General features: G+C 47.0%; 1 protein-coding gene across 1 annotated transcript in view; it reads left to right on the forward strand.

Moving 5' to 3' along the window:
* The window catches only part of LOC120994922 (amine oxidase [flavin-containing] B-like), an 85306-nt gene that overhangs the window by 18685 nt on the left and 46799 nt on the right, over positions 1-19822 (forward strand). The window contains exon 4 of the mRNA XM_040423811.1: positions 1757-1861. Within this exon, the coding sequence (XP_040279745.1) occupies positions 1757-1861 (105 nt within the window). The remainder of the gene's footprint in view (positions 1-1756; positions 1862-19822) is intronic.

Consider the following 19822-nt stretch of genomic DNA (forward strand, 5'->3'; position numbering starts at 1 on the left):
TGTATGTGCTAAAACAAACAAATCAGGGGAGCCAATTGATCATCTTTAACAAAGAACTCCTGCAAAGAAATGTATTCTCTGACCTGCTAGAAAGGTACATGATGTAATTTGTAGTAAAGGTAATCTTCTTACCAGAGTCCTCATTCATGAACTATCCCCTCCATTCTACTTTTTGGCTGTCATGTGACCAGCTATCAGATTTTCCAAATAATACAGCATCTTATGTGTGGACAGGAAGCCATTTTCTCTGTGTATTCCTATAGGGCCCTCAATAAATAGAGAAGTAACTGACTTCCTGTTCTGTATCAGTTGGAGATCAGAGAGCTGGTCACATGACGGCTGAGGATCAGAGGGGAGGTTATAACTCACAAATACAGTCTCTGATGAGAAGATTACATTCACTACAGTTTACATCATATACTTTTTTGCAGGTTAGAGAACACAATTTTTTGTGCAAGTACTTCTTTAAAGGGCTTCTGTCACCCCACTAAACAGTTTTTTTTTTTTGTGTACTTACAATCCCTATACTGCGATTTATCCATACATAATGTGATTAATCATTTTGGTTCAGTAGATTCTGCTAAAAACGTACTTTTATAATATGTAAATTACCTGTCTACCAGCAAGTAGGGCGGCTACTTGCTGGTAGCAGCCGCATCCTCCTTTCATAATGACGCCCCCTCCGCATGTTGATTGACAGGGTCAGCGAACGGGATCTTTCTCTGGCTGGCCCTGTCTGCTATCAAGATCTCACGCCTGCACCGTAACGGTATTCAATCTGCGCAGGCGCACTGAGTGGCGGATGCTCGCTCGGCCGCTCCATCCTCAATGCGCCTGCGCCGATGACGTCACATCTACACCAGGCGCATTGAGGATTGAGCGGCCGAGCGAGCGTCCTCCTCTCAGTGCGCCTGCGCCGACTGAAGACAGGTACGGCGCAGGCGCCAGATTTTGAATGCAAACAGGGCCAGCAGAGAAAGATCCCGTCCGCTGGCCCTGTCAATCAACATGCGGAGGGGGCGTCATTATGATAGGAGGATGCGGCTGCTACCAGCAAGTAACCGCCCTACTTGCTGGTAGACAGGTAATTTATATATTATAAAAGTATGTTTTTAGCAGAATCTACTGAACCAAAATGATTAATCACATTATGTATGGATAAATCGCAGTATAGGGATTATAAGTACACAAAAAAAAAAGTTTAGTGGGGTGAGAAAATCCCTTTAAGAGTTGACCAGTTTTATATATGAACATAATGAATCTATGGAGAAGGGTATGAATATAAATCCCAACTTACAGCCACAGTTACTAAGAAGTGCAAATAGGGATGAACATTCTTCACATTGAGTATATTAGCAAAACCACTTTCTCTAAAATGATTACTACATTAAAAAAACAAAAATCTGCATGTCCTAAGAAATATTTCTAGATGGCCTCTGTTTTCCTACAGTAGCTGTCAGTGATTTACCGCATGAGTGAGAACATTGTCTATACACACAAGAATGGTGGTCTCCAGTAGTTATCCTGTGTAGCCTGTGATTCTGGTCAAAGAAGTTGCATTATGGTGCCTTGAAGGGTAAGCACCAAAGAAAGAAAAGAAGGGTGACATGAAAAAATAATGCATGATAGCCAGAGTTTGGCTTTAATGCATATGTATATGAAATGACAGAACTGTTGTTGTTTTGTTTTACTTCGGATAAATCTCTCTGCAGATTATTTAATTTATATACATATTAATAATGAAACTTATTTTTAGGGTAAGTCATACAAATTTCTTGGAGCTTTCCCATCATCCTATAATCCTCTGGTTTTCTTGGATTACAACAACTTCGTGAGAACTATGGATCAGTGGGGTAGTGAGGTAAGATATTTTTCTAGGTCTGTATTAAGGTTTGTTGTTGAAAGATTGAAAGTGCTCTCTTTTGAAACACTTAGGTTTCTGCCTCATGAAGAGATATAGCTGTTTTTAAAAGCTTGCAGTCTCAGGGGGAGATTTATCAAACTGGTGTAAAGTAGAACTGGCTTAGTTACCCATAGAACCAATCAGACTCTTTATTAGAAAAAAGGGTGTAAAGATTTTCATTAGCAACACTCTGAGCATTGCTGAATATAGTCCCTCGTCAGAGTTCTACTGAGTGCTGAAGAAGTCTATGTGGAACATACAGCCTGCCTATTTTTTAGCACCTAAGTCTCCGGATCCGCAATACACCCGGCTGGCACCCCATAGAAATGCCTATTCTTGTCCGCAATTATGGACAAGAATAGGACATGTTCTGTTTTTTTTCCGGAGCCGCGGACCGGAATTTCGGGGGCACGTTCTGGAAATGCGGATGCGGAGAGCACATAGCGTGCTCTCCGCATCCATTCCGTCCCCATAGAGAATGAATGGGTCCGCACCCGTTCCGCAATTTGCGGAATAGATGCGGACCTATTATACGGACGTGTGAATGGAGCCTGAAAGACAGAAATGTTTTTAATATCACTGGTTCAACAATGACATTTGTATAGTAAAAGTTATTTGAAACATAAGGTCTGGTGTCTGCTAATATGGATATAACAATTGTAAGAAGGAACAAGGAGCCGTCATTGATGGAAGATACGTGTCACCGAGGTTCCTGGCCTCGGTGAGGTAAGAACCGGATTTTTCCCTGAAGTGTCAGTTTTGCAATTGCAGGCTGACACTTCAGCTGTTATTATGGCTGTAAAGCCGATCCGGCCAGTTCTTATTGGGAGCAGCCAAAGAGCAGGGTGGGTGGCTGTTCCCCATGGTTCCAGGCCGGATTTTGGGCTAGGATATAAAAACCCAGCCAGCATGTTCAGCTGTGTGGATTATCCTCCATCTGACAGTGGCGCTCTGTCAGTCTCGGCGTTGGAGCTTGAGAGTTTGGGCTGGGATTAAGGCATACTACACTGTTTGAGGACAAAAACACGTGGACTACTGCTTCATTCAAGGACTTATGTGCTGCAGCCTGGTGTGAACAAACACCAGACTCAAGGTGACTGTTTTTCCTTGAACTTGTTATTTTGTCACTTTACGTCTGTGTGAATACTGCACTGTTTAAGTTAAAGACGTTGTCATTGCCTCTGTACTGCGTCCGCAAGTCTGTCTACCAGAGCAAATCCCCACAATTGGTGTCGGATGCGGGCAAACGCAGTGAGGCAGGGAGCGTCTCAAAATATCCACGATGCCCGGAAAGTAGGGATGAGCGAACCCGAACTGTATAGTTCGGGTTCGTACCGAATTTTGGGGTGTCCGTGACACGGACCCGAACCCGAACATTTTCGTAAAAGTTTGGGTTCGGTGTTCGGCTCTTTCTTGGCGCTTTTTGAAAGGCTGCAAAGCAGCCAATCAACAAGCGTCATACTACTTGCCCCAAGAGGCCATCACAGCCATGCCTACTATTGGCATGGCTGTGATTGGCCAGTGCAGCATGTGACCCAGCCTCTATTTAAGATGGAGTCACGTAGCGCCGCACGTCACTCTGCTATGATCAGTATAGGGAGAGGTTGCAGCTGCGACGTTAGGGCGAGATTAGGCATTTTAACTCCTCCAAAAGACTTCATTCTGTGATCGATCTGCAGCTGTGGATCATTGAAGTGCTATTATTGACTTGCTCACTTTTTTGAGGCTGCCCAGAGCGTTTTTAGATCACTTTTTTTCTGGGGTGATCGGCGGCCATTTTGTGACTTGTGGTGCGCCAGCACAAGCTATCACCAAGTGTATTTAACCATCGATAGTGTGGTTATTTTGTGCTATATCCTACATCAGCTGCAGGCTGAGCCTGTGTCACCGAAGTGCATTTAACCATCAACAGTCTGGTTTTTTTTTGGCCATATACTACATCTGGTGCAGGCTGAGCCTGTGTCACCCAAGTGCATTTAACCATCAACAGTGTGGTTATTTTTTGGCCATATATTACATCAGGGGCAAGTTGAGCCTGTCACCCAGCGCCTAAAAAATAGACCTGACATTTCTATTCAACCAAATCTGTACTGTTTTAGCTGGTCAAGTTATTTGTAGTGACCGTAAAAGCACACTTTTTTTTCTGGGTTGAAAAACCATTCCCAAATTTGCCATTCTCAAAATAACTAGTTTCTGGTATTTGAGGCCTACTTGAAATCTATCCCAAACAGAATATCTTACATTGAAGCTAGTGATAGTGTCATTCAGAAAAACCTAAGACACACGCTAGCGTGCTGATAGAAATCTGATTCTGTGATTAAACCTATACCTGTCACACAGCGCAAAAAAAAACAGGCCTCACATCTCTATTTAACCAAATCTCTACTGTTTTAGCTGGTCAAGTTATTTGTAGTGACCATAAAGGCACACTTTTTTTTCTGGGTTGAAAAACCATTCCCAAATTTGCCATTCTCAAAATTGTGGTGAACGGGAACAATGAGGAAAACATCTAATAAGGGACGCGGACGTGGACATGGTCGTGGTGGTGTTAGTGGATCCTCTGGTGCTGGGAGAGGACGTGGCCGTTCTGCCACAGCCACACGTCCTAGTGAACCAACTACCTCAGGTCCCAGTAGCTAGCAGAATTTACAGCGATATTTGGTGGGGCCCAATGCCGTTCTAAGGATGGTAAGGCCTGAGCAGGTGCAGGCATTAGTCAATTGGGTGGCCGACAGTGGATCCAGCACGTTCACATTATCTCCCACCCAGTCTTCTGCAGAGGGCGCACAGATGGCGCATGAAAACCAAGCCCATCGGTCTGTCACATCACCCCCATGCATATCAGAGAAACTGTCTGAGCCTCAAGTTATGCAGCAGTCTCTTATGCTGTTTGAAGACTCTGCTGCCAGGGTTTCCCAAGGGCATCCACCTAGCCCTTCCCCAGGGGTGGAAGAGATAGAATGCACTAACGCACAACCACTTATTTTTCCTGATGATGAGGACATGGGAATACCACCTCAGCACGTCTCTGATGATGACGAAACACAGGTGCCAACTGCTGCGTCTTTCTGCAGTGTGCAGACTGAACAGGAGGTCAGGGATCAAGACTGGGTGGAAGACGATGCAGGGGACGATGAGGTCCTAGACCCCACATGGAATGAAGGTCGTGCCACTGACTTTCACAGTTCGGAGGAAGAGGCAGTGGTGAGACCGAGCCAACAGCGTAGCAAAAGAGGGAGCAGTGGGCAAAATCAGAACACCCGCCGCCAAGAGACTCCGCCTGCTACTGACCGCCGCCATCTGGGACTGAGCACCCCAAAGGCAGCTTCAAGGAGTTCCCTGGCATGGCACTTCTTCAAACAATGTGCTGACGACAAGACCCGAGTGGTTTGCACGCTGTGCCATCAGAGCCTGAAGCGAGGCATTAACGTTCTGAACCTTAGCACAACCTGCATGACCAGGCACCTGCATGCAAAGCATGAACTGCAGTGGAGTAAACACCTTAAAAACAAAGAAGTCACTCAGGCTCCCCCTGCTACCTCTTCTGCTGCTGCTGCCTTGGCCTCTTCTGCTGCTGCTGCCGCCGCCTCGGCCTCTTCCTCCGCCTCTGGAGGAACGTTGGCACCTGCCGCCCAGCAAACATGGGATGTACCACCAACACCACCACCTGCGTCACCAAGCATCTCAACCATGTCACACGGCAGCGTTCAGCTCTCCATCTCACAAACATTTGAGAGAAATCGTAAATTCCCACCTAGCCACCCTCGATCCCTGGCCCTGAATGCCAGCATTTCTAAACTACTGGCCTATGAAATGCTGTCATTTAGGCTGGTGGACACACACAGCTTCAAACAGCTCATGTCACTTGCTGTCCCACAGTATGTTGTTCCCAGCCGCCACTACTTCTCCAAGAGAGCCGTGCCTTCCCTGCACAAACAAGTGTCCGATAAAATCAAGTGTGCACTGCGCAACGCCATCTGTGGCAAGGTCCACCTAACCACAGATACGTGGACCAGTAAGCACGGCCAGGGACGCTATATCTCCCTAATTGCACACTGGGTAAATGTAGTGGCGGCTGGGCCCCAGGCGGAGAGCTGTTTGGCGCACGTCCTTCCGCCGCCAAGGATCGCAGGGCAACATTCTTTGCCTCCTGTCTCCTCCTCCTCCTACTCAGCTTCCTCCTCCTCTTCTTCCACCTGCTCATCCAGTCAGCCACACACCTTCAGCACAGCATGGGGTAAACGTCAGCAGGCCATTCTGAAACTCATATGTTTGGGGGACAGGCCCCACACCGCACAGGAGTTGTGGCGGGGTATAGAACAACAGACCGACGAGTGGTTGCTGCCGGTGAGCCTCAAGCCCGGCCTGGTGGTGTGCGATAATGGGCGAAATCTCGTTGCAGCTCTGGGACTAGCCGGTTTGACGCACATCCCTTGCCTGGCGCATGTGCTGAATTTGGTGGTGCAGAAGTTCATTCGCAACTACCCCGACATGTCAGAGCTGCTGCATAAAGTGCGGGCCGTCTGTTCGCGCTTCCGGCGTTCACACCCTGCCGCTGCTCGCCTGTCTGCGCTACAGCGTAACTTCGGCCTTCCCGCTCACCGCCTCATATGCGACGTGCCCACCAGGTGGAACTCCACCTTGCATATGCTGGACAGACTGTGCGAGCAGCAGCAGGCCATAGTGGAGTTTCAGCTGCAGCACGCACGGGTCAGTCGCACTGCGGATCAGACACACCTCACCACCAATGACTGGGCCTCCATGCGAGACCTGTGTGCCCTGTTGCGCTGTTTCGAGTACTCCACCAACATGGCTAGTGGCGATGACGCCGTTATCAGCGTTACAATACCACTTCTATGTCTCCTTGAGAAAGAGGAGGTGGCCCAGGAGGAAGAGGAGGAAGAGGGGTCATTTTTAGCACTTTCAGGCCAGTCTCTTCAAAGTGACTCAGAGGGAGGTTTTTTGCAACACCAGAGGCCAGGTACAAATGTGGCCAGACAGGGCCCACTACTGGAGGACGAGGAGGACGAGGATGAGGAGGAGGTGGAGGAGGATGAGGATGAAGCATATTCACAGCGGGGTGGCACCCAAAGCAGCTCGGGCCCATCACTGGTGCGTGGCTGGGGGGAAACACAGGACGATGACGATACGCCTCCCACAGAGGACAGCTTGTCCTTACCTCTGGGCAGCCTGGCACACATGAGCGACTACATGCTGCAGTGCCTGCGCAACGACAGCAGAGTTGCCCACATTTTAACGTGTGCGGAATACTGGGTTGCCACCCTGCTAGATCCCCGGTACAAAGACAATGTGCCCACCTTACTTCCTACACTGGAGCGTGATAGGAAGATGCGCGAGTACAAGCGCACGTTGGTAGACGCGCTACTGAGAGCATTCCCAAATGTCACAGGGGAACCAGTGGAAGCCCAAGGCGAAGGCAGAGGAGGAGCAAGAGGTCGCCAACGCAGCTGTGTCACGGCCAGCTCCTCTGAGGGCAGGGTTAGCATGGCAGAGATGTGGAAAAGTTTTGTCACCACGCCACAGCTAACTGCACCACCACCTGATACGGAACGTGTTAGCAGGAGGCAACATTTCACTAACATGGTGGAACAGTACCTGTGCATACCCCTCCACGTACTGACTGATGGTTCGGCCCCATTCAACTTCTGGGTCTCCAAATTGTCCACGTGGCCAGAGCTAGCCTTTTATGCCTTGGAGGTGCTGGCCTGCCCGGCGGCCAGCGTTTTGTCTGAACGTGTATTCAGCACGGCAGGGGGCGTCATTACAGACAAACGCAGCCGCCTGTCTACAGCCAATGTGGACAAGCTGACGTTCATAAAAATGAACCAGGCATGGATGCCACAGGACCTGTCCATCCCTTGTGCAGATTAGATATTAACTACCTCCCCTTAACAATATATTATTCTACTCCAGTCTCCAGGGCACTTCTTCATTCAATACTATTTTTAATTTCATTTTACCATTATATTGCGGGGCAACCCAAAGTTGAATGAACCTCTCTTCTGTCTGGGTGCCGGGGCCTAAATGTGTGACAGTGGCCTGTTCCAGTGGTGGGTGACGTGAAGCCTGATTCTCTGCTATGACATGAAGACAGATTCTGTGCTGACATGAAGCCAGATTCTCTGCTATGGCATGAAGAGACTGATTCTCTGCTGACATGAAGCCAGATTCTTTGCTATGGCATGAAGAGACTGATTCTCTGCTGACGTGAAGCCAGATTCTCTGTACAATTGATATTGGTTCATTTTTATTTTTTTAATTTTAATTTTAATTCATTTCCCTATCCACATTTGTTTGCAGGGGATTTACCTACATGTTGCTGCCTTTTGCAGCCCTCTAGCTCTTTCCTGGTCTGTTTTACAGCCTTTTTAGTGCCCAAAAGTTCGGGTCCCCATTGACTTCAATGGGGTTCGGGTTCGGGACGAAGTTCCGATCGGGTTCGGATCCCGAACCCGAACATTTCCGGGAAGTTCGGCTGAACTTCTCGAACCCAAACATCCAGGTGTTCCTTCAACTCTACCGGAAAGCTGTCCGCGCAGCAATTCCGAAGATGACCCCCTCGGATGACGTCGAGACCTATCTGGCGGTCTTCGAAAAAGTGGCTGTGAGGGAAAAGTTACCCCGAGACCAGTGGGCTGAGGTTGTTGCTCCGTTCCTGGTGTCTGATCCCCAGCAAGTATTGTTTGATCTCCCCGATGATCAGGCGACTGACTACCCGACAGTAAAAAGTGAGATCCTGGCGAGACTCAGGGTGAATGTATTGGTCCAGGCCCAGAGGGTACATCAGTGGGAATTTAACCCGGCTGAACCCGCCAGACCACAATATTATGATCTGCTGCACCGTTTGCAAAAATGGCTGCAGCTTGACATGTTGACTCCCACTGCTATGTTGGATCGGCTGTTGGCGATGTGTTTTGGAGGGCTTTTCCGTACCCTCTCCAGCACTGGATCGGCCAGGTGTCTCCGAATAATGCTCTGGAGATGGTCGACCTGGTGGAGCGCTATGAGGCCACCAGAAATCTGCAGGGGGGTTCTTTTGGGAGGGAGCCAGTTAAACCCCGGAAATCTCCACTCCAAACCCGGCAGCTGGTGCCAGCCAAACACGCCCGGGACATACCCCCTGCAGACCCAGCCCCGGTGGTCTGCTGGCGGTGTCACGAAACTGGACATATAAGAGCTGACTGTCCCCATTGGGGTGAACCCATGGATACCAACTATGGCTACCGTCACTCATTGTATGCCAGAAAGCTATGTGCCACAGGTACCTCCGAGACTGTAGACAATAGTCACCTGTGCCAGGTGGAAGTGGGGGACACTGCGGTGGCACTGTTGGATTCAGGGAGCCTGGTGTCCCTGATAAGAGCTGCCCTGGTGCGGCCGGCTGAGTATACTGGCCGATGAGTTGGAGTTGTCTGCATTCATGGGGACTTAAAGGAGTATCCCACCACCCTGGTCTCTCTGTCAATGGTGGCTGCATGAGGTGGCTGTCGAGTTACCAAAGTTACCGTATGAATTGATAATTGGGAGAGACTTCCCCAGATACGAAAGTTACCGATACCCGGGAGACAGATGTAACCCTAGCAGAGTGGACTGGCTCAGGGGGGAGGCTAGAACCTTGGGAACCTGAGTCAGAGGGGCCAGCAGTAGGAGTAACCGCCACTTCGGTGGAAGAGGGGGAGACAACCCCGTTAAGTGTGATGGTGGGAGAAGTAGAGGACTTGCCGCCTGGTCCTGAGCTGGCAGACCTCAATGTCTCTGGGGATAATTTCGGTACTGCACAACACCAGGATCCGACTTTATCCCGAGCCTGGGAGAATGTGGTAGTAGTTGAGGGTAAGCCGCAACAACCGGGGGCCGAATCTATGTTCCCCCGTTTTGTGGTTCTACAGGAGATGCTGTACCAGGTAAATAAACTACGGGGCGAGCATATTGAACAGTTGGTGGTGCCCAAGGCATATCGCAAGCTCGTGTTGGAGTTAGCCCACCAACATGTTCTTGGGGGACACCTGGGCCAGCAGAAAATGCAGGACCGGATTTTACAGCGGTTATACTGGCCCAGTGTGTTCAGAGAGGTAGAAGAGTATTGCAAGTCTTGCCCAACCTGACAGATAACCAGCCCCCAGCCACATTTCCGTAGTCCTCTAGTCCCTCTCCCGATTATTGAGGTTCCATTCGAGTGGATCGCTATGGATCTCATAGGCCCAGTACCGAAGTCAGCTAGAGGGCACCAGCACATCCTGGTCATCCTCGACTATGCAACGCGGTACCTGGAGGTGGTGCCACTGTGTCATACGTCAGCCAAACTCACAGCTAAGGAGTTAATGGAAATGTTTTCTAGAGTGGGTCTGCCTAAGGAGGTTCTAACTGACCAAGGGACCCCATTTATGTCTAAGGTCATGAAGGAACTCTGTAAGTTGCTCCACAGAAAACAGTTACGGACATCCGTGTATCATCCGCAAACGAATAGCCTGGTAGAGAGGTTTAACCAGATGTTAAAAAGAGTGGTGTCTAAGGATGGGAGGGACTGGGACCTTCTTCTGCCCTATCTCATGTTCGCAGTGCGAGAAGTACCCCAGGCCTCTACCGGGTTCTTGCCCTTCGAACTACTATACGGCAGACACCCTCGTGGTTTATTGGACGTCGCCAAAGAGGCGTGGGAACAACAAACCACACCGCACAAGTGTTGTTGAGTACCGCACAAGAAACATGTCAGGGTATTTCTAGCAGCTGTGTGGTAGATTGATCATATTCTGTAGAGAGTTGGTTACATTTCAACTGGATTTGTTATAATGACAATAAGTTCCAGCTGTGCAAACGCAGCTCACTATATTAATTAACCCCTTGAGGATAAAGCCTATTTTTGCCTTAAGCACAGCGTTTTTTTAAATCTGACATTATTTTATGTGGTAAATTTAAGCTGATGATCTTTGTCTCCATAAAATTTGTAAAATATAGCAATTTTCAAAATTTGAGTTTGTCTACTTTTAAGACTGATAGTAATACCTCTTAAAATTTGTTATAAATTAACATTTACCATATATCTACTTTATGTTGGCATCATTTTGTAAATGTCATTTTATTTTTTAGAAGGCTTATAATTTTAGAAGCAATTTTTCACATTTTGAAGAAAATTTCCAAAACCAACTTTATTAACCCCTTAAAGACCGGGCTAATTTTCACCTTAAGGACAGGCCATTTTTTGCAAATCTGACCAGTGTCACTTTATGTGTGAATAACTTTAAACTGCTTTTACTTATCCAGGCCATTCTGAGGTTTTTTGTCACATATTGTACTTCAAGACACTGGTAAAATGGAGTCAAAAAAATTCTTTTTTATTTATAAAAAAAATACAAAATTTACCAAAAATTTGCAAAATTCAAAGTTTTAATTTCTCTACTTCTATAATACATAGTAATACCTCCAAAAATAGTTATTATTTACATTCCCCATATGTCTACTTCATGTTTAGATAATTTTGGGAATGCCATTTTATTTTTTGTTGCAAGGCTTAGAGCAGGCATCTCAAACTCGCGGCCCTCCAGCTGTTGCAAAACTACAACTCCCAGCATGCCCGGATAGCCTACAGGTATCGGCCTAAAGCGGGGCATTGTGGGAGTTGTAGTTTTACAAAAGTTGGAGGGCCGCGAGTTTGAGATGCTTGGCTTAGAGGTTTAGAAGCAAATCTTGAAATTTTCTGAAACCCACTTTTTAAGGACCAGTTCAGGTCTGAAGTCACTTTGTTAGGCTTACATAATAGAAACCACCCAAAAATGACCCCATTCTAGAAACTACACCCCTCAAGGTATTCAAAACTGATTTTACAAACATCGTTAATCCTTTAGGCTGGGTTCACATGGGCATGACGGATTTGTTCAGGATGTGTCCCGGGTGCATTGCGGCAAACCCGCGTGAGTAGGTACGCAATTGCAGTCAGTTTTGACTGCGATTGCGTTCAGTTTTTATCGCGCGGGTGCAATGCGTTTTGCACGCGCGTGATAAAAAACTGAATGTGGTACCCAGACCCGAACTTCACTGAAGTTCAGGTTTGGGTTAGGTGGTGTGTAGATGTAATTATTTTCCCTGATAACATGGTTATAAGGGAAAATTAAAAGCATTCTTTAATACAGAATGCTTAGTACAAAGTCAATTGAGGGTTAAAAAATAAAAATAAATTAACTCACCTCCTCCAATTGATCGCGTAGCTGCCGGTCTCCTGTTCTTTCTTCAGGACCTGTCAAAGGACCTGTGGTGACGTCACTGAGCTCATCACATGGTCCAATCACATGATCCATCACCATGGTAATAGACCATGTGATTGGACCATGTGATGTGATGTCACCACAGGTCCTTTAGCCGGCAGCTCATGATTAAAGAAGTAAGAAGAGATCGGCAACTATGTGATCAAGAGGAGGAGGTGAGTTATTTTAATTTTATTTTTTAACCCTCAATTGACCTTCTACTAAGCATTCTGTATTAAAAAATGCTATTTTCCCTTATAACCATGCGTGAAAATCACTCAGCCCCATTCACTTCTATGGGGCCTGCATTGCGTGGTAAACGCACAATATAGAGCATGCTGCAATGAAAATCACCGCTCATGTGCACAGCCCCATAGAAATGAATGGGTCCGGATTCGGTGCGGGTGCAATGCGTTCACCTCACGCATTGCACCCGTGCGGAAATCTTGCCCGTGTGAACTCAGCCTTAGGTGTTCCACAAGAGTTAATGGCAAATTAACCAGAAATCCAGTAACAAAGCAAGGGTTAACAGCCAAACAAAACTCTATATTTATTGCCCTGATTCTGTAGTTTGCATAAACACCCCATATGTGGTCGTAAACTGCTGTGCGGGCACACGGCAGGGCACAAAAGGAAGGGAACGCCATATGGTTTTTGGAAGGCAGATTTTGCTTGACTGGTTTATTTACACCTTGTCCCATTTGAAGCCCCCCTGATGCACCCCTACAGTAGAAACTCCAAAAAAGTGACCCCATTTTGCGGGATGAGATGTCGGGTTGATTGGCACTATCTTGGGGTGCATATGACATTTTGGTCGCTTGCTATTACACTTTTTGTGATGTAAGGTGACAAAAATGGCTTTTGACACCGTATTTATATATATATATATATATATATATATATATATATATATATATATATATATACAGTACAGACCAAAAGTTTGGACACACCTTCTCATTCAAAGAGTTTTCTTTATTTTCATGACTATAAAGGCATCAAAACTAATGAATTAACACATGTGGAATTATATACATAACAAACAAGTGTGAAACAACTGAAAATATGTCATATTCTAGGTTCTTCAAAGTAGCCACCTTTTGCTTTGATTTACTGCTTTGCACACTCTTGGCATTCTCTTGATGAGCTTCAAGAGGTAGTCCCCTGAAATGGTTTTTACTTCACAGGTGTGCCCTGTCAGGTTTAATAAGTGGGATTTCTTGCCTTATAAATGGGGTTGGGACCATCAGTGGCGTTGAGGAGAAGTCAGGTGGATACACAGCTGATAGTCCTACTGAATAGACTGTTAGAATTTGTATTATGGCAAGAAAAAAGCAGCTAAGTAAAGAAAAACGAGTGGCCATCATTACTTTAAGAAATGAAGGTCAGTCGGTCAGCCGAAAAATTGGGAAAACTTTGAAAGTAAGGGCTATTTGACCATGAAGGAAAGTGATCGGGTGCTGCGCCAGATGACCTGGCCTCCACAGTCACCAGACCTGAACCCAATCGAGATGGTTTGGGGTGAGCTGGACCGCAGTGTGAAGGCAAAAGGGCCAACAAGTGCTAAGCATCTCTGGGAACTCCTTCAAGACTGTTGGAAGACCATTTCAGGGGACTACCTCTTGAAGCTCATCAAGAGAATGCCAAGAGTGTGCAAAGCAGTAATCAAAGCAAAAGGTGGCTACTTTGAAGAACCTAGAATATGACATATTTCCAGTTGTTTCACACTTGTTTGTTATGTATATAATTCCACATGTGTTAATTCATAGTTTTGATGCCTTTATAGTCATGAAAATAAAGAAAACTCTTTGAATGAGAAGGTGTGTCCAAACTTTTGGTCTGAAGAAAAAAAAGGGATTGGTTGATCCAGCTTGTATTCGTGGTAATCCAAAGGCTTTATTCAATATTCAATAAAATCCAGGTACAGGAATGCAGGTCTACATGTTTCGGGCACAATACAATCTTAGCCCTTACTCATGACAATTTCCAGTACACTGCAAGAGGTTTTTATAGAGAGGAGGGAGGGACTGACTTCCTCACCTGAAATAATCAGGCTGAGGTTCAACCACTCCCATCCGCAAATCAACACTCAATTAAAAACATACCATAAATTTATGTGATTCATAAAAACATATGTTCAAAGAAATAACAATGACATATTCAGAAAAATAATAGTAATGGTAAAGGAACGGGGTGAGGAAAATAAGAGAGGGAGGGATGCTATACTTTTGGTCTGTACTGTATATATATATATATATATTTTTTTTTTTGCTGTGTTCATCTGAGGGGTTAGGTCATGTGTTATTTTTATAGAGCAGGTTTTTACAGACGCGGTGATGCCTAATATGTATACTTTCTTTATTTACTTAAGTTTAACACAATAATATCATTTTTGAAACAAAAAGAAAATCCTGTTTTAATGTCTCCATAGTCTGAGAGCCATATATTTTTATTTTTGTTGGCGATTATCCTATGTAGGGGCTCATTTTATGTGGGATGAGATGGCGGTTTGATTGGTACTATTTTGGGATGCATATAACTTTTTGATCGCTTGCTATTACTTTTTGTGATGTTAGGTGACAAAAATGGCTTGACACAGTTTTTTTTTTGTTTGTTTTTTTATGGTATTTACCTGAGGGGTTAGGTCATGTGATGTTTTTATAGAGCAGGTTCTTACGGACGCGGCGATACCTAATATGTATAGTTTTCTTATTTATTTTACTTTAACACAATACCACCAGCATTTTAGAAAAAAAAATCTTGTTTTAGTGTCTCCATAGTCTGAGAGCCATGTGTAGTGCATTTTATTTTTTTTATTTTTAATCAGTGATAGGGAGGGGGCCCCCTCCCTCTGTGATCCCGTCAAGAATCGGGGGCTGAAACGGCACAGCAGCCCCCGATGGGAGAGGGAGGGAGCTCCCTCCCTGTTAACCCCTTCCATACAGCGGTCCCTACAGACCGCGGCATGGAAGGGGTTAAACAGCTGACATCACAGCACAGATGTCAGCCGTTTCAAGCAGAGTGTCAGCAATGTGCTGACACTCTGCTAAAACCGCTCGGCCATCCTGGAAATGAGAGTGGGCAGGCGGGATGATCGCCTGCACCCCCCTCCCTCGCACAGCCCACCGGAACATAACAATGAGGGCTGCAGGGGGAAGGTTAGAAATTAAAAGATCTGTCATTTTGAAGTTTCTGATCCCCGTGAGATCATAAACTTCCGAAAGCTCTGCAAACCGCAGGTCTGAATTGACCTGCGGTTTGCAGCATTCGCCGATACGGGGGGTCACAGGACCCCCCCTAGGCAATGTCAAAAACATTAGGATCAAGGGCCTGCTGGTGACCCTCTAATACATTACGGGCAAGGTCAACCATTGACCAAATTATGGGCGAGGGCCTGCTGGTGAGCTGACCCTCAAACATTATATGCGAGGGCCTGCTGGTGAGCTGACCCTGTAAAACATTATGGTTGGGGGCCTGCTGGTGAGCTGACCCTCTAAAAGATTGTAGGTAGGGCCTGCTGGTGAGCTGACCCTCTAAAACATTATATGCAAGGTCATGCAGGTGAGCTGGCCCTCTAAAAGATTGTAGGTGAGGGCCTGCTGGTGGGCTGACCCGCTTGTGAAGAGCAGAAGCTGACTGGAAAGGCGACAACCATGTTACAGCTGGTATTCCACTATTGCCCTCTGCTGTTCACAAATCGTGGCTAACATGTGGAGCTTTGAGTTCCGGCACGTGCTCACGTCGCACAACAGTTGATGAGCTGGCAATTGTAAGTGCTGCTGCAGCGTTGACAGACCAGCGGAAGCTGTCGATGACTTGCTGAAATGAGCACACATGAGGCGCACCTTCACCAGTAGCTCAGGCAAATTGGGGAAGGTTTTGAGAAACCGCTGAACTAAGTTGAAGACGAGGGCTAGACATGGGATGTGTGTGAGCTTACCTAGCTCCAAAGCCGCCACCAAGTTACGGCCATTATCAGACACAACCATGACTGGTTCTAGGTTGAGTGGCGAGAGCCACAGCTCAGCCTGGTCTCTTATCCCCTGCCACAGCTCTGCGGCGGTGTTCTGTTTGTCACCTAAGCAGATCAGCTTAAGCACGGCATGTTGACGCTTCCCCACTGCAGTGCTACACTGCTTCCAGCTACCGACTGATGCCTGACTGGTGCTGCACGTGGATAATTTGGAGGTGGAAGTGGAGGCGAAGGAGAAGTGGGGGTTGGAGCCACTAACGTAGGTGCTGGCGGAAACACTGATCAACGTAGGGCCCGCAATCCTTGGTGTCGGTAGCACCTGTGCCATCCCAGGTTAGGACTCGCTCCCGGCCTCCACAACGTTCACCCAGTGTGCCATCAGGGAAATGTAGTGTCCCTGGCCGAATGCACTTGTCCATGTGTCCGTGGTTAAGTGGACCATCCCAGTAACTGCGTTGTTCAGGGCACGGGTGATGTTACAGGACACATGCTGGTGTAAGTCGGGCACGGCACACTGTGAAAAATAGTGGTGGCAGGGTACTGCGTAACGAGGGACAGCCGCCGACATCAGGCTGCGGAAGACCTCAGTGTCCACAAGCCTAAATGGCAACATTTCCAGGGCCAGCAATTTGCAAAGTTGCACATCAAGTGCTATGGCCTGTGGGTGGGTGGCTGAGTATTTGCGCTTGCGTTCAAATGCCTGGGGAAAGGACATTTGTACGCTGCGCTGGGACACGGAAGTGGATGTGGTTGCTGATGGTGCTTGCGAAGGTCCAGGTGCAGGGCGGGAGTCATCCAGGCCTGCGCCTTCGACAGGGGATTGGCCAGCACGTAACACAGAGGAAGAGACAGAGGTGTGACCCGCAGACACTGATTGTGGACCCAGGCGTTTGGCCCATCTATTTCGGTGCTTTGATGTCAAGTGGCGGATCAAGCTAGTGATGGAGAGGTTGCTAGTGTTCACGCCCGTGCTCATTTTTGTATAGCACAGGTTACAATTCTTTTGTCATCCGCACTTTCCTCAAAAAAGCGCCAGACTGCAAACACCTACCCCTTGGTAAGGGAGATTTCTGCAAGGGTGTGCTTTGGGAAACCGTTGCGGGCCTGTTTGGTGTGCCCCGACTTCTCCCTTTTGCCACCCCACTGCCTCTTCCAGCCTGTTGTGGTGCTGCGGATCCTTCCCCCTCTGTACTGCTGTCCTCGCTCGGCTTGCCACCTTCCCAGGTTAGGTCAGTGACTTCATTGTCCACCACCTCCTCTTCCACTTCCTCACTCTGCTCATCCTCCTGACTTGTTGACCTAACCACAACCTCAGTGATTGACAACTGTGTCTCATACTCATCATCAACCTCTTGAGACACTAATTGCCGTTGACTTATTGGCAAATGTGTCTCATCATCATCTTTCACCTCGTGAAACACGAATTCCCGTTCCCCACCGTCATCTTCTTTGTGACTGTGGATGCTCAAGAGTTTGGGAATCAGGGCACAAGATCTCATGTCCCTCTTCAAGCAGGCTTGTCGAGAGGCCCAAATGAAGAAATGGTGCTGAAAAGAGCTCCTCGGAATATCCGAGTGTGGGATCACTCGTTTGGCAAGACTCTCCATGGTGGGAGGAAGGAGGATCAGGGTGAGGATTGTGTTAACCAGACTCTTGGCTACTGAGACTGGACTTTGTGGAAGACATGGTGGTGCTTAACCGACTGGAAGCATTATCTGCTGCAATCCAATCAACCACCTGGTCGCACTGGTCTGACTTCAAGAGCGTTGTCTTCCGCCGCCCTGCAAACTGGGACATGAAGCTAGATATCATGGATGATTGTTTTTCTTGTGCTCTGGCACAAGGCACAGTTCAACGTGCCCAGGGCCACGGCCTCTGCGTGCACCATCAGCATCACAGCCACTTCCCTGTCCCTTACTGCTCGCCTTCTTCATATTAAATGTTATATATGCTTGAAAGTATGTCACACGAACAGTAGCGTAGGATTTGTAAGTGTATGTGCAAATTTTTTTGGGATGTGGAAACGTTAGACAGGAGAAATACCGCAGATAATGTCGCTAATGTCAGCAGCAGCTAATATAAAATTACCGGGAATGTCACCGGTATTTGGAATGTGGAAACGTTACACAGGAGAAATACCGCGGATAATGTCGCTCATGTCAGCAGCGGCTAATATAAAATTACAGGGAATGTCACAGGTATTTGGGATGTGGAAATGTTGCACAAGAGAAATACTGCAGATAATGTCGCTGATGTCACCAGCGGCTAATAAAAAAATTACAGGGAATGTTACAGGTATTTGGGATGTGGAAACGTTACACAGGAGATGTACGCCAGGTAATGTCGCTGTCCGCAGTGGACACAGTCTATGGAAAAAGTACACTGGATGTCACAGATATTTTTGGGATGCGCACACGTTACACAGGAGATGTAGCACAGATAATGTCGCTGTCTGCAGCGGCCTAACTATTGCACGCTATTTTGCGCAGGATGCGCTAAAAATAGATATTGCTGCCACACACAATAGTCCTTAAAAGGACTTTTGGGTCTGTAAAGTTTTAGCAATTTAATGCAGGTTGCACTAAAAATATGTATAGCTGCTGCCGCACACAACAATAGTCCTTAAAAGGACTTTTAGGTCTCTGACAAGTTTTTCAACTTAAATATTTTTTTTTTTCACTCCCTACCCTATCCCTTCTTCAGCACAGCTCTCCCTGACTAACACTGAGCCAAACACACGTTCCGGCCAGTCAATCACTGTAATGCCAGTAACCAACATGGCTACGACATTACAGTGAAGTACTTACCTACATGTTTATTGGTTGCATAGCAGCCAACAAACATGCGGGGAGGCGACTCGAGCATTGCGCTCGAGCACATGCAGTATTCGGCCAAATACTGCCATGTGCCAAGCATCACATGCTCGATCAACACTACCACCAATCGGATATTAATTAGAATTATTTTTTTTGTTACATAGTTAATACAGTTGAAAAAAGACTTAAAGAGGACCTTTCACCTGTATAAACTATGTGAACCGAGTATGCTGCCATATAGAGCGGTGCCCGGGGATCTCACTGCACTTACTATTATCCCCGGGCGCCGCTCCGTTCTCCCGTTATAGGTTCCGGTACCTTTTGCTTTTTAAGTTATAGTAGGCGGGTCTTCCCTTGTCCTGTGGGCGTCTCCTTCTCCTAGGCTGCAGCGCTGGGCAATCGCAGCGCACAGCTCACAGCCTGGGAGAAAAAAAACTCCCAGGCTGTGAGCTGTGCGCTGCGATTGGCCAGCGCTGCAGCCTAGGAGAAGGAGACGCCCACAGGACAAGGGAAGACCCGCCTACTATAACTTAAAAAGCAAAGGTACCGGAGCCTATAACGGGAGAACGGAGCGGCGCCCGGGGATAATAGTAAGTGCACTGAGATCCCCGGGCACCGCTCTATATGGCAGCATACTCAGTTCACATAGTTTATACAGGTGAAAGGTCCTCTTTAAGTCCATCAAGTTCAACCAAGTGATAGGTGGGACCGCAAATCCCAGAAGGAAGTGAGACTATACACGGTCATGGTCATATTCGGACCCATCTGTGCAGAGCAATCTTTAGTTTTTATTGATGGCATTTTGGAGTGTTATGATCATTTCTTTAAAAACATTTTTCGGAGGTGAAGCGGAAAAAACGTTGAATCCACC

Source organism: Bufo bufo, chromosome 3 (genome assembly GCF_905171765.1).
Source record: "Bufo bufo chromosome 3, aBufBuf1.1, whole genome shotgun sequence".
Lineage (NCBI taxonomy): Eukaryota > Metazoa > Chordata > Amphibia > Anura > Bufonidae > Bufo > Bufo bufo.